This window comes from Hippopotamus amphibius, chromosome 12, assembly GCF_030028045.1.
Source record: "Hippopotamus amphibius kiboko isolate mHipAmp2 chromosome 12, mHipAmp2.hap2, whole genome shotgun sequence".
Lineage (NCBI taxonomy): Eukaryota > Metazoa > Chordata > Mammalia > Artiodactyla > Hippopotamidae > Hippopotamus > Hippopotamus amphibius.
The window spans coordinates 88,870,503-88,886,734 of NC_080197.1; the positions used below are offsets into that span (position 1 = coordinate 88,870,503).

The 16,232-nt window shown below is 37.2% G+C and overlaps 1 protein-coding gene across 1 annotated transcript; it reads left to right on the plus strand.

The window, feature by feature from the left end:
• The first annotated feature begins 13,249 nt into the window (after positions 1–13,249).
• Positions 13,250–14,179, plus strand: LOC130834103 (olfactory receptor 8S1-like). Its single transcript, XM_057704178.1, has one exon. The coding sequence runs from the start codon at positions 13,250–13,252 to the stop codon at positions 14,177–14,179; it is 930 nt and encodes a 309-aa protein (XP_057560161.1).
• Positions 14,180–16,232: the final 2,053 nt, after the last annotated feature.

Here is a 16,232-nt window from a genome sequence, read left to right on the forward strand (position 1 = left end):
TAGCCAAGATGTGGAAGCAACTTAAGTGTCCATCAATAGATGAATAAAGAAGATGTAGTGTATATATATACAATACAATGCAATATTACTCATCCATAAAATAGAATGAAATCTTGCCATCTGCAACAACATAGATGGATTAAGAGGGTACTCCACCAAGTTAAATAAGTCAGACAGAGAAAGACAAATACTGTATGATTTCACTCATATGTGGTGTCTATAAACCAAAACAAATGATCAAACATAACCAAAAAGAAGCAGTTCTAGAGAACAAATCAGTGGTTTCCAGATGGTAAGGGGGTAGAGGAGGAGAGAAATAGGTGAGGAATAGTAAGAGGTACAAACTTTCAGATACAGAATAAATGAGTCATGGGTATAAAACGTACAGTGTGGGGAATATATTCAATAATTATGCAACATCTTTGTATGGTGACAGATGACAACTAGACTTGTGCTGATCATTTGAAATGTATAGAAACACCGAATCACTACGTTGTATAACAGGAACTAACATAGTGTTGTAGGTCAATTATAACTCAAAATCAAACAAACAAACAAACAAACTCATTAAAAAAGAGATGAGATTTGTACTACTAAAGGAGGAGGGTGGAGGGTCCTTTTGGAAGCAAAAGGAGGGAGGGGCAATTACATGATGGTAGGCAAAAGGTACAAACTTCCAGTTATAAGATAAATGAGTACTATGAGTAAGATAAATGTTGTAATGTATAACATGATAAAGATAATTAATACTGCTATACATTATAAATGAAAGTTGTTAAAGAGAGTAAATTCTAAGTTCTCATCACAAGGAAATTTTTTTCTATTTTTGTTAACACTATGTCTACAGGGGATGATGGAAGTTCACTAAACCTACTGTGGTAATTATTTCATGGTACACATAATTTAAATCATTTTGTTGTACACTTGAAACTTATACAGTACTGTATGTCAATTATATCTCAATAAAACTGAGAAAAAAATACATAGATAGAGAGATAGATAGATTAAAGAAATTTTTAAAAAGCCAGAAGGCAGTTCTTTGAAAAAGAACTTCTGGTAGATTGAAGGAAAAAAAAATTGTGGGAATAAAAAGGGGACATAACTATAGGTACAAAAGATTTTTTTTTAAATAAATTTATTTATTTATTTATTTTATTGGCTGTGTTGGGTCTTTGTTGCTGCACACGGGCTTTCTCTAGTTGCGGCAAGCAGGGGCTATCCTTCCTTGTGGTGCAGAGGCTTTTCATTGCGGTGGCCTCTCTTGTTGCAGAGCACGGGCTCCAGGCACGTGGGCTTCAGTAGTTGCGGCACATGGGCTCAATAGTTGCAGCTCACGGGCTCTAGAGCACAGGCTCAATAGTTGTGGCACACGGGCTTAGTTGCTCCGCAGCATGTGGTATCTTCCTGGGGTAGGGATCGAACTCGTGTCCCCTGCATTGGCAGGCGGATTTTTACCCACTGTGCCACCTAGGAAGTCCCAGGAGATATTTTTTAATCTATGGTGGAAATTTCTCTGCTGATTTGTGTTTTGTATCCATTTAGATAAAACCTGACAGTATGTATGTGTAACCAGACTCAAGGATGATTATCAAATGGTGTGATGTGAAATGCTAGCAGTTTGTCTTTTTTTCTAAAAGTCAATCACTAATATCTGGCACTGCTATACAGAAGAGCTTGCATAAGCTTTTTGACTCCCAAGAGTGCTCCTCTTGTACTGCTGCTATCAATACTTTGTTTAAACCATTTATTTGTGCAATACATCTTTGGAATCCTCGCAATGAAGATATTGCTAGCTTATTGCTAGCATATCTGTAATGTTATCAGCCTGCTTTCTACTAAAATTAGAACCAAGTTCTGACTCTAATAGTCTTCAGTTCTGGAGTTATGGTATGGAATCCTCCACCACACATCTATTCGGAAATCATGGAAAGGATAAAGCCTTACTACCTTGTTCTTGTCATCAAAATAGATCAGCAAGAGAATAAACTAATGGTTGCCAGAGGGGAGAGGGGCAGGGGAGGGGCAAAGTAAGCAAAAGGAAGTAAGAGTTACAAACTACCAGTTATAAAATAAACAAGTCATAGGGATGTAATGTACAGAACAGGGAATACAGTCACTATTTTATAGTAAATTTGTATGGAGTGTAATCTATAAGAATATTCAATTGCTATGTTGTACACCTGAAACTAAAAAATATTAAGTCAACTATACTTCAGTTTTAAATATATAGATGAGCTAATCCATGCTAACAAAGCTTCAAGGCATGATAGGAAATACAGTTAAAAGTGCTTGTAGAGCTTTAAATGACACATTAGACCAGCTCAACTTAATCGATATTTATAGGACATTCCATCCAAAAACAACAGAATACACTTTCTTCTCAAATGCACACAGAACATTCTCCAGGATAGATTGTATCTTGGGTCACAAATCAAGCCTTGGTAAATTCAAAAAAACTGAAATCGTATTGAGCATTTTCTCTGACCACAATGCCATGAGACTAGATATCAATTACAGGAAAAAAACTGTAAAAAATACAAACACATGGAGAATAAACAATATGCTATTAAACAACCAAGAAATCACTAAAGAAATCAAAGAGGAAATCAAAAAATACCTAGAAACAAATGACAATGAAAACACAACGACCCAAAACCTATGGGATGCAGCAAAAGCAGTTCTAAGAGAGAAGTTTATAGCAATACAGTCCTACCTCAAGAAACAAGAAAAATATCGAATAAACAACCTAACCTTACACCTAAAACAATCAGAGAAAGAAGAACAAAAAAACCACAAAGTGAGCAGAAGGAAAGAAATCATAAAGATCAGATCAGAAATAAATGAAAAATAAAAGGAAGGAAACAATAGCAAAGAGCAATAAAACTAAAAGCTGGTTCTTTGAGAAGATAAACAAAACTGATAAACCATTAGTCAAACTTATCAGGAAAAAAAGGGAGAAGACACAAATCAACAGAATTAGAAATGAAAAAGGAGAAGTAACAGCTGACACCGCAGAAATACAAAAGATCATGAGAGACTACTACAAACAACTATATGCCAATAAATTGGATAACGTGAAAGAAATGGAAAAATTCTTAGAAAACTACAATCCTCCAAGACTGAACCAGGAAGAAGCAGAACATATGAACAGACCAATCACAAGTATGGAAATTGAGACTATGATTAAAAATATCCCAAAAAAATGAAAGACCAGGGCCAGATGGCTTCACAGGCGAATTCTATCAAACATTTAGAGAAGAGCTAACACCTATCCTTCTCAAACTCTTCCAAAATATAGCAGAAGGAGGAACACTCCCAAACTCATTCTACAAAGCCACCAATCACCCTGATACCAAAACCAGGCAAAGATCTCACAACAAAAGGAAATTACAGGCCAATATCACTGATGAATATAGATGCAAAAATCCTCAACAAAATACTAGCTAACAGAATCCAACAGCGCATTAAAAAAATCATACACCATGATCAAGTGGGGTTTATCCCTGGGATGCAAGGATTCTTTAATATACACAAATCAATCCATGTGATACACCATATTAACAAATTGAAGGATAAAAACCATATGATCATCTCAAGAGATGCAGAAAAAGCTTTTGACAAAATTCAACATCCATTTATAATAAAACCTCTCCAGAAAATGGGCATAGAAGGAAATTACCTCAACATAATAAAAGCCATATATGACAAACCAAAAGCCAACATCATTCTAAATGGTGAAAAACTGAAAGCATTCCCTCTAAGGACAGGAACAAGACAAGGGTGTCCACTCTCACCATTATTATTCAACATACTTTTGGAAGTTTTAGCCACAGCAATCAGAGAAGAAAAAGAAATAAAAGGAATCCAAATTGGAAAAGAAGAAGTAAAATTGTCACTCGTTTCAGATGACATATTATACATAGAAAACCATAAAGACTCTACCAGAAAACTGCTAGCACTAATTGATGAAATTGGCCAAGTAGCAGGATACAAAATTAATGCGCAGAAATCTCTTGCATTCCTATACACTAACAAAGAAAGAGCAGAAAGAGAAATTAAGGAAACTCTCCCATTTACCATTGCAACAAAAAGAATAAAATACCTAGGAATAAACCTGCCTAAGGAGGCAAAAGACCTGTATGCAGAAAACTATAAGACACTGATGAAAGAAATCAAAGACGATACAAACAGATGGAGAGACATACCATGTTCTTGGATTGGAATAATCAATATTGTGAAAATGACTATCTTATCCAAAGCAATTTACAAATTCAACACAATCCCTATCAAATTCCCAATGGCATTTTTCACAGAACTAGAACAAGAAATCTTACGATTTGTATGGAAATGCTAAAGACCCCAAATAGCCAAAGCAATCTTGAGAAGGAAAGATGGAGTTGGTGGAATCAGGCTTCCTGACTTTAAACTATACTACAAGGCCATAGTGATCAAGACAGTATGGTACTGGCACAAAAATAGAAAAGTAGATGAATGGAACATAATAGAGAACTCAGAAGTAAGCCCAAGCACATATGGGCAGCTTATCTTTGACAAAGCAGGCAAGAATATACAATGGGAAAAAGGCAGCCTCTTCAATAAGTGGTGCTGGGAAAATTGGACAGCAACATGTAAAGGAATGAAATTAGAACACTTCCTAACATCATACACAAAAATAAACTCTAAATGGATTAAAGACCTAAATGTAAGGCCAGACACTGTAAAAGTCTTAGAGGAAAACATAGGCAGAACACTCTATGCCATACCTCAAAGCAAGATCCTTTTGGACCCACCTCCTAGAATAATGCAAATAAAATCAAGAATAAACAAATGGGACCTAATGAAACTTAAAAGCTTTTGCACAGCAAAAGAAACCATAAACAAGATAAGAAGACAGCCCTCAGAATGGGAGAAAATACTTCCCAACGAAGCAACGGACAAAGGATTAATCTCCAAAATATATAAGCAGCTCATGCAGCTTAATACCAAAAAAACAAATAACCCAATCCACAAATGGGCAGAAGACCTAAATAGACATTTCTCCAAAGAAGACATACAGATGGCTAACAAATACACGAAAAGATGCTCAACGTCACTAATCATTAGAGAAATGCAAGTCAAAGCCAGAATGGCCATCATCAAAACATCTGAAAACAATAAATGCTGGAGAGGGTGTGGAGAAAAGGGAACTCTCCTGCACTGTTGGTGGGACTGTAAGCTGGTACAGCCACTATGGAAAACAGTTTGGAAATTCCTTAAAAAACTAAAAATGGAACTACCATATGACCCAGTAATCCCACTCCTCGACATATACCGAGAGAAAACCATAATTCAAAAAGACACATGCACCCCAATGTTCATTGCAGCACTATTTACAATAGCCAGGACATGGAAGCAACCTAAATGTCCATCAGCAGATGGATGGATAAAGAAGATATGGTAAATATATACTATGGAATATTACTCAGCCATAAAAAGGAACGAAATTGGGACATTTGTAGAGACATGGATGGACCTAGAGACTGTCATACAGAGTGAAGTAAGTCAGAAAGAGAAAAACAAACATCGTATATTAACGCATATATGTGGAATCTAGAAAAATGGTATAGATCAACCAGTGTGAAAGGCAGAAATAGAGACACAGATATAGAAAACAAACATATGGACACCAAGGGGGGAAAGCAGTGGGGAGGAATGAATTGGGAGATTGGGACGGACATATATACATTAATATGTATAAAATAGATGACTAATAAATATCAAATTGTACACTTTAAATATATGCAGTTTGTTGTATGTCAAGTCTATCTCAATAAAACTCTTTTTAAAAGGAAAAAAAAAGTTATTGTAGGGACTTCTCTGGTGGTCCAGTGGTTAAGACTCCGTGTTTCCCCTGCAGGGGGCAATGGTTAGATCCCTGGTCGGGGAATTAAGATCCCACATGGCACATGGAGTGGCAAAAAAAAAAAAGTGCATGTAGTATCTACCTATAAAATCTGACCTAAGTGCTAACTAACCATACCAGTAACATATATTCCAGATTAGAATAGTTCACCAACTCCAAAGAATAGTGTAAAATAACTAACACGATATAATATCATGCTATGGTTAAGCTTTTAAAGGCAAATTACAGGTATCATAACATCTTGGAATTCGACAAGCTTATTCTACAGTTTAGAGAGAAGGGTTAATATACCTCTGAATAAAAACAAGGTGATTAAATTCTCCTTACTGGATATCGAAATTTATCATAAAGCTATTATAACAAAGATAATAAGGCATTTGGGGTGAGATAGACAAATAAGCCAACTGAACAGAATAGAGAGGCCAGAAATAAATGAGTGTACCCTTGGGAAATTGATGGTACAGCTAGCATTGTAAACCAAACATAAATTTCCCTATATTTTCTAGGAAACTTTTAAAGTGCTTTTTACATTCAAGACTGTAATCCACATAGAATTGATTTTATGTATGTGCGCTATAAGAAAAGATCCAATTTTATTTTTTCCCAGGTGGATACCAATTGTTCCATTTACTGATGAGCTCCTTCTTTTCCTACTGATTTGCCTTCACCACTCTGTCAAATATTGTTTTCATCTCATAAACATAATTTTGGGAGAAAAAAAACATGTCACAGCATAATACATACATTATTATTTTCTTTATGTAGAGTTCAAAAATATACAAAACTAAATATAAGGCTGAGGAATACATACATTTGAGGTAAAAATCATAAAAACAAAAAGGAGAAACAATACACTCAAAATTCAGGATAACGGTTATCACAGGGAGGAGTGCAGAGGGATCTTCAAAGTGGTATTGTTTTCTCCCTTCAGCTGTGTGAGGTATACAGAGATCCATTTATTATGGTTTTTACCACACACAGACAAAATATATGGCTGTTTTGTATGTCTAATATATGCCATAATAAAACCATAAAAATACATAGTGGTTACAATGAATAAATAGGGAAGAAAATAGAAAAAGGATATAGCCAGAAAGTTAACTATTGAGGTAGAATATCCAACTGAAAAACTCGCCTAGATGACACAGATGAAGGAATAAAAATTATTAAAATGAAAAGTTAAATATTAAGAATAAAAGAAAAATTATAAATAACCACCCTGGAAAAAGAGGGGGGAAATAAAGGCAAGGGGAAAGTTAGAAAAATAATAAGAATCCACTAGTTGAAAGTGATAGAAATGTTCACTATCTTGATTATAGTGATGGTTTCATGAGTACATGCACCTGTCAAAACCTATAAATTGTACACTTTAAATATATGAAGTTTAGTGTACATCAATTTACCTCAATAAAACTACAAAGAAAAAATATTACAAGATTTTTTAAAGTCAGGACTAAAATTAAAAGAACTTAGAGTGCCAAGTTGGATGAATAATTTTTAAAAAACACAATGTCATTAATAGTGAAACTTGGCAACTTCAAAGATGAATAGGATATTCTAAAAAGTTTCTAAAATATTTCTAGAGATGAAAAAAGGATTGCCTACTAAGTAAAAAATATCAGATTGATACTTAAAAGTAACAACAGATATAGGGAGAGAGTGAAGTAAGATTTTTAAAGCATTGAAGAAAATAAATTTTAAAATTAAGAATATCTATCCAGTGATACTCTCTCTTACAAGTTAGGGCCCAATAATATTGTTCGATAGAAAGCCTTGGAAAATTTACCCAATGTCCATCTTCTTCGAAAACAATTTTTGGGAAAGTATGCTAATAAGAAGAGAAGAAATCAAGCAGGATGCTCTAGTTCTTATTAGGGATTATACCACCCAGAGTTGTGTTATTCTTCTCAGGGTACCCTGAAGCCTGAGTACATTCTGCCATGGCCTGTGACAGGTAATCTGTCTACAGTCACTCTTGTTCTATTCCTCAATCAAGAACAATGGCAGCAAGAATAGACAATGGGAAAAAGACAGTACCTTCAATAAGTGGTATTGAGAAAACCAGTCAGTTACACGTAAAAGAATGAAATTAGAACATGTTCTTATACCATATACAAAAATAAACTGAGAATGAATTAAAGACCTAAATGTAAGACCAGAAACCATAAGACTCCTAGGAGAAACCTTGAGCAGAACTCTCTTTGACATAAAAAATAGCACTATTTTTTTTTGATTTGTCTCCTGAGGCAAAGGAAACAAAAACAAAAATAAACAAATGGGACCTAATTAAACTGAAAGGCTTTTGCAAAGCAAAGGAAATCATCAACAAAACAAAAAGACAGCCTACTGAATAAGAGAAAATATTTGCAAATTATATGACTTGATAACGGGTTAATATCCAAAATGCACACACAGCTCATATACGTCAATATCAAAAAAAAAAAAAAAAAAAAACAACCAACCAGATTAAAGAATGGGCAGAAGACCTGAATAGATATTTTCCAAAGATGTACAGATGATCAAATAAGTGCACGAAAAGATGCTCAACACTGCTAATCATCAGAGAATTGCAAATCATGACTACAATGAGATATCACCTCACACCTGTCAGAAAAACTATCATCAAAAGATCACAAATAACAAATTTTGGTGAGGATGCGGAAAAAAGGGAACCCTTGTACACTGTTAGTGGGAATGTAAATTGGTGCAGCCACTGTGGAAAACAGTATGGAGTTTCCTCAAAAAACTAAAAATACAACTACCATATCATCCAGCAATTCCACTCCTCGTTATATATTCAAGAAAATGAAAACACTAATTTGAAAAGATACATGCACCCCAATGTTCATAGCAGCATTATTTACAATCGCCAAGATATGCAAGCAACCTAAGTGTCTACTAACAGATGAGTGGATAAAGATGGGGTATGTGTGTGTGTGTGTATAAATATATATATTTATACACACACACTCAATACCACTTATATATATATATATATATACATATATATATATACATATGAACAATGGTATACTACTCAGCCAGAAGAAAATGAAATTTTGCCATTTGGAACAATATAGACAGACCTGGAGAGTATTATGCTTAGTGAAATAAATCAAAGACAAATACTGTATGTTATCACTTATATGTGGAATCTAAAAAATAAAACAAATGAATCAATATAATAAAACAGAAACAGACTCAGATACAGAGAAGAAACTAGTGGTTACCAGTGGGAAGAGGGATGGGGGAGGGGCAAAATAGGGGTAGGAGAGTAAGAGGTACAAACTACTATGTATAAAATTAATAAGGTACAAAGATGGGTTGTTACAGCAAGAGAATATAGCCAATAGTTTACAATAACTTTAGATGAAGTATTATCTATAAAAATTTGAATCACTGTTATACACCTGAAACTGATAAAATATTGCAAACCAACTATACTTCAATTTTTGAAAACAAGGATACAAAAAAACCCAACCCATTTGCATTTAAATAAGGACTGAAAAGGGAAAGAAAGTGGTGTAGCAGATTTTGACCTCCTTGCTGACCAATAATTTCTTTCACAACATGGGTTTGGATCACTATTCAAATTATTTGCTACCCCTCCTGGGGAAGAGTTATACTTTCTCCCCAGCCCATTCATCTCAGGTTTTACCACATGACTCTCAGTGTACCTCCCTGTGGGAGGATGATACATCTCTGCCCCATTGAACTCAGGTGTGGCCATGACTTGCTTTAGCTAGTGAAATGTAGTCCAAAGTCATATATGCCATTCTGAGCAGAAGCCTCAAGAACGAGATCACAGTTTATCATTTCACTATTTTCTATCAGCTCAAATAATAGCCATGTCCCAGTTTAAAGGTTGCTCCATAAGCCTAGGTCCTAAAGTAAACTCTATGTAGTAGCAAAGCCACAGCTATCCTAACAGACACGGAGCATGAGAAGTGAATCTTTATTGTTATTAAGCCACTGAAATTTTGGGTCACTTATCACAGCATAACTTGGCCTAAGTTGACTGATACATTCAGCTTACCCTTCTGTAAGTCCAAGAGCCCCTCTTCAACTCTGAGCTGCCTCCAATTCTCCCTCATCCAACACAGATGTTACTGCCAATGGTAATTTCTGTGAGGTCATTTACATTTCTTGGGCTCATAAAGTATCCTGAATCCTTTCCTTAGTTCAGAATCATCCTGGGCATCCAATCTTCTGGGGCCAAGGCAAAGCCTTTTCCATCCACCAATGCTCACCAATCAACTACAGTCTTCACGTCTCTCTTGGGCTCTCCTCCACCAAAACAAAATTGGCTATGCAGAGAAGCAGAGACAAGAAAGTGGTTGGCAAGTCAAGCAGCCTGCACTCTGATATGCTTTCTTACATACTCCATATGGATAGTATCTCTCCAATCCCCTGTTACAGAGGAGTAACTTCTAGTTTACAGAGATAGACCAAACGTTTGGTTTTACACTTTCTTGAGTCTGTGCTCACCATATGTTTCCTTATCAGAGGAGGCCCTTCCCTGTCAATCCCAGGACAACTAAGGCTGGTCCTAGGGAAGCCAACTCCCTCTGGAGGAGGAAGGGTTACTAATTCTGCTCACTGCATTTCTAAATGGGAAAAGCATGAGCAATAACCAGTGGTAAAGCCCAATAGAGGGAGAGATACAACAAAATTAAAATAAACATAGAAACAGTTTCTCTCTGAAGTAGGAGGCAAGAGCTTGAACTGATTGCTGGAGATACTAGGTTGAGAAAGGAGAAAATGGCTTCATAAGAGTAATAAGCTTTTAAATTGTGTAGACCTGGGTATGTGTGTGTGTGTGTATGCATGCTCAAAATCCAAGAGAGCTGTCAGAGACAAGACAAATCCTTTACAGAACCTCCTGATCCTCTGCTTCTTAACTAGTAAAGCAATTTGTGGCCAGGAGCTTTCTGCACTCTTGTGCCCTCAACCAAATACTCTTGGAAACAGCCATGTCAGTTATCACTCTGTCCCAGCCCAGTGGCCCCTTTGGCTCTGGCTAATGCCGCCTCTCCCATGGGCAGTGAACAATTGCTGACTCTCTGGAGCCTCTTCTCACCACTTCTCCTCAGGGTCAACCTGGCGCAAGAGTCCAGGGATTTGATGAGAGAGGAAATACAAGTCACACAAACTAGCCAGGAGTTCTCCTCAGGACTGAGAGTGTAAAAGGAGAAAAAAGAAGTGAAAAACCTCAGTCTTAAGCGAGCTGTCTCCAAGAAGTACCCACACCAGAACACTTTGGCTCTTAAGCACTGCCTGTCTCTGTCTCTGGTTATATTACTGGCTGGGAAGCAAAGTCCACTTTTCCCAGGACCTGGCTGTAAGCCTATCATCTCTAGCTGCTGGAGTCAAGTCCCTTTCCAGCAACGGTGCCCTGTGGCAACAAGCATCCTGGCTGGAAATCCGAAAGATGCATCAAACCCTGAGCAGCTGTGCTGAGTAAGGCTGGTGAGAGACTTGGAGGTACATAGTTATATGTAACTAGTGAGATCTGTACAGCTATCTGGTCCAAACCCCTCAGTTTCCACAGGAGGAAATTGGATCCAGATTAGGCAAGTATCTTTCTCAAAGTCAGACACTGCTACCTCCATTCAGGTAAAGGCTGAGCTGGAAGATTGAGCCTTCTGTCCTTTGTCCATTTGGAGTCTTCCCGTTTGTTCCCTTAGGTATCAGGTTCTGGTCCCCCTCCCCCCGAATTTAGACTTTTATTTTAAATGGGAATGTGTTACTGGCTGCAAAGCCAGGTGAAGAATAGAAAGAGATTTCCGGGAGGATTGGAAATGGGAAGGGTGGAGAAGAGCGAGAAAGACATCTTTATTTCTTCTGGCCATGGAATCCCTAGTTTGCTGGATTTTAGAAAGTTTTTTAGTAATGGAACCCTTTGCTTTGATAAAATCCTACCATCAAAATCAAGTATGATTAAATAGATGAATGGAGAGACGAGACAATTGAGATGGATGTGAGAACCCAAAACACCCTCCAACTGCTCATCCTCTTGATACTTAGGGTGGCCCCTAAAGCACTATGACAGAATTTATAGAGTTCCATCAACACACTTTGAAAACACTACCCTGTAGTGTTCTGGGATCCTAGGTCTAGAGTATTTCAAAATGATATCAGGTTCAGTCCCATGTACCCAAGTAGAATCAAACTACTAAGATGCCCAATGGTAATGGGGAAGAAACCATAGAACAGTTTAAGAGTACAGCTTCCTTTGCCCTGGGGCTTTTCTCTCATTTCAGTCTAGTTTTTCCTTTACCTTTTCTCTCTGGAGAAAACAAAGCTAAGCTGAAAGTGTCCTGAAAGTCTCCAAATCTTTTCTTTATAAAAAAAGAAGTATTCAATGGAAAACTAATTTTACATTAGAGAAACTGTTTAAAAGAAAAAAATGCCCATAAGTCATCTAACCAATAGAGAAATCATTTCTATTTTTCACTATTGTGTCAATCTTTGTTCATACACACATAAACTTGATTTTTGTGCGGTGTCATGAGCTAGATAGTTTGCAGAAGCGTTTGTTTCATTTAACCAACTTCATAAATGAATAAGGGAAGGCTTAAAGAAACTGAGTAACTTTTCCCAGGTGATACCATTAGAACGTTTGAGCCAAGACTGAAACGAAGGTTAGTACTCTAAAACTAGTGCTCTTTCCACTTTAATAGCAGCTGTCACAGAACTGTAGAGACCACTGTATCAGAGCCAAGGAATACTTAGATATAATTTAGGTGAACTCCCTGCTAATGCAGTTGCTCATGGCCCCAAAACCACACAAAACTCATCTGTAACCATCAGTTTAAAACAGTAAGTGTGGTGCACTAGGATGCATACCAGACTAGCTGGAACATCTGGGCTAATCCCAACCTTGACTTCACTTTGCTATGAGACTTTAGGCAATGCATTCCCCTCATTCATAAAATATTATCCTGGCATACTGTGAGTCTATGATCTTACTGTTCTAAGAAGGAATCACTTTCCCATGGGCCTCCCAGCCCTTAACCATAGAGGGTTTTCCAGGCTTTGCCACTGGGGCTATTCTCCTTGTTCTGACTCTAGAACTTACCTGATTTTCAAGTGCATGATATATTATTATTATTACATGAGTGATGAAGTACGGTAAAGGAGTAGAGATCAGGGCAAGACAGTGCTAATAATTAGAAAAGAAGGTCAAGTAAGGAGACTGTATCTGAGAAGACACTTCCTTATCTGAGTTTTCCATTTTAGTCTATAGGTAAGAAGGTATACACTCTTTGAGAATGACTCAGATTAATGTCTCACCAAGTGGAGGAATCATTCATTTCTTTTGAGGGACAGAATCTCTAAGCAACCATGAAAAATGTCAGTATCATCACTGAGTTTGTCCTTCTGGGATTGTCCAGTGACCCCCAGATCCAGACCATGCTCTTTGTGTTGTTCCTGGGGATTTACCTCCTGACATGGGCGGGGAACACAGCGATGATCCTCATCATCGGGGCTGATTCTTGGCTCCACACACCCATGTATTTCTTCCTTGGACACCTATCCTTCCTGGATCTCAGTTTCTCCTCAGTCACTGTGCCCAAGATGCTACAGAACTTCTTGTCTCAAAAGGAAAGCATCTCAGTGTGGGGCTGCATCACGCAGAGTTTCTTTTTCACTCTCTCTGGGGGAACAGAAGCCTGTCTTCTCTCCGCCAGGGCCTATGACCGCTATGTTGCTATCTGCCACCCTCTGGTCTACACTATGGTCATAGACAGACCTCTGTGCACGGGGATTGTGAGCACAGCTTGGGCAGTGGGATTTTTGCTTTCCTTGATGAATAGTCTTTTCATCCACAAGTTACATTTCTGTGGTTCCAACATCATCCCCCACTTCAGTTGTGAGCTACCTCCACTCTTCACTCTGTCCTGTACTGATCCCACTGTCAATGAGATTCTTCTAGCTGTGTCATGTGCATTTCTAGGGCTGCTGACACTTCCCCCGATCCTCTTCTCTTACTCCAGAATCATTTCTGCCGTACTGAGTATCCGTTTGTCTAAGGGCCAAGGCAAGGCCTTCTCCACCTGCTCCTCCCACCTCACTGTGGTGCTCTTGTTCTATGCAACGGCTCTATTCAGGTACACGAGCCCTGACTCAGGCTCAGTGTTGGAGCGAGTGGTCTCCATTCAGTACAGTGTGATCACATCCTTGCTGAACCCCCTTATCTACAGCCTCAAGAACCAGGAGGTGAAAGCAGCCTTACAGAGAATGCTGAGGCAACATAAGTGTGCCATAGGGTAAGAAAAAGCTATGTGATTCTGCTCAGGAAATAGAAAATTTATCTCTAAAGGAGAAAGATTTTTATAGGCACAGAGCATTTGGATTTCACTGAAATTGGATTTCAATTAAATTCAAGTATTTGTTTGGATCTGGAAGTAAATAAACTGCCAAAAACAATAGAGGCTGGGGGAAAAGAGTTTGATGTACAGGCTCCTATCCAGCAGCGCTTTGCAAAATAATCTGAGAGAGAGAGACTTTGGCTCCATGTGAGGAGACAGCAGAGCTGGCTGACACAGATGAAGTATACTGAAGCAGAACAGGGTCTCTGGCCAAAATGCTGACCTTGTCTTGACATTTTCACAAAGGTACATAATAAAGAAAGGAGCCTACAACAAAGAAGAAATCAAATGTAAATAATACTCCAGAATGGAGACAGTCAGAGCCATTCATTCACCAGACCTGGTAGTATTCACTGGCATCAAATGGCCAGCGTACCTGCATAGGCTGATGTGATGGTTAATTTTATGTGTCAACTTGACTGGATTAAGGGATGCCCAGATAGCTGGCAAAACAATATTTCTGGGTGTGTCTATGAGGGTGTTTCCAGAAGAGATTAGCATTTGAATCAGCAGACCTAGTAAAAAAGATTGCCCACAACAATGTCATGGGTATCATCCAACTGTTGAGGGCTCATATAGAACAAAACAGGGTGAATTTGCTTTCTCTGCCCTTAGACATTGATGCTTCTGGTTCTTGGGCCTTCAGACTAAGAGTGGGACTGCTATCACTGGCTCCCCTGGTTCTCAAGCCTTAGGGTTTAGACTGGAATTACACCACTGGCTTTCCTACGCCTTCATTGCACAGATGGCAGATCTCAGCCTCCATAACTGTGTGAGCCAATCCCACATAATAAACCTCTTATATATATCTATACATATGTATATTCTGTTAGTTCTGTTTTTCTGGAGAACTGTGACCAACATGACAGGGAAAAGTGAGAAAAAAAATTAAATGATTGTCAGATTGGAAATCAGTATATCATGCCTATTTGATTTTTCCTAAGCTCTCCTGCCCAAGGTCTTATGTTTAAAAAATATAGCATGTACATTTGATCCAGGTACATATTGTCTAATAGTATATGGAGTGGGGGGGGGATAGGCATGAATAATTATAATAGTAAAATTAAAAGATCAATAAGGTACCCTTTTGCATCTATGTAATTAATAAATAAATATATAATAGCAGCCTATTGAGAAACATTAAAGAAGACCTAAATAAATGGAGAATAATATACCATGCTTATGGTTGGCAGACTGACTATTGTAAAAAATGTCTATTGTTCCCAAATCATTTATATATTTAGTATAATTTCAATAAAAATTTCAGAACAATTTTTTATTAATTTGAAAACTTAATTCCAAAATTTATGCAGGAAGGAACAGGGTTCTTGTAGCAGAGTGGTGTATATCCCTGTGCTGGTAATGTACTGTTCCTTAACCTTTAAAATTTTTTTCTTATATACTGGTCACATAGATCTTTGCTTTATAATTATTTGTTAAATTGTACATATATGTTGCATGCACTTTTCAGTACATATGGTATATTTTAATTTCTTGAATAAACTGTAAACAACAAAATAAGTGGTGAAATACCAAAGTAATTTCTATTAAAACCAGAAACTGGGCAGAGATGCCTGTTTTCTCCACTATTTCCTAACATTGTTTTGAAAGTTATAACTAAGGTAATAAGACATGAAGATGAAATACTTAAAATAATTATAAAATACTAAAACTTATTTTGTATGCATATGATATGATTATATTCTTGGACTCAATAGGCTGGGGTGTGGAGGCAGGGAAGAATGAGAATTAATAAGAGAGATTAAGTTGGCAACACAAAAAATAAATACACAAAAATAGTCTTTCACTATCCTATCAATAACCAATTTGAACTGAAAATGGAAAAAAATCTATTCACATTAGCGAGAAAATCCTAAAATAACTAGTAATAAAATTAACCAGAAAAGGTACAAGATTTATATGACTAAAACTGTATTTAGTGTCATAAAACAAGA

Excerpts from the sequence above, each read along its gene's own strand:
- LOC130834103 (XM_057704178.1), top strand. The coding sequence starts at position 13,250 with ATGAAAAATGTCAGTATCATCACTGAGTTTGTCCTTCTGGGATTGTCC.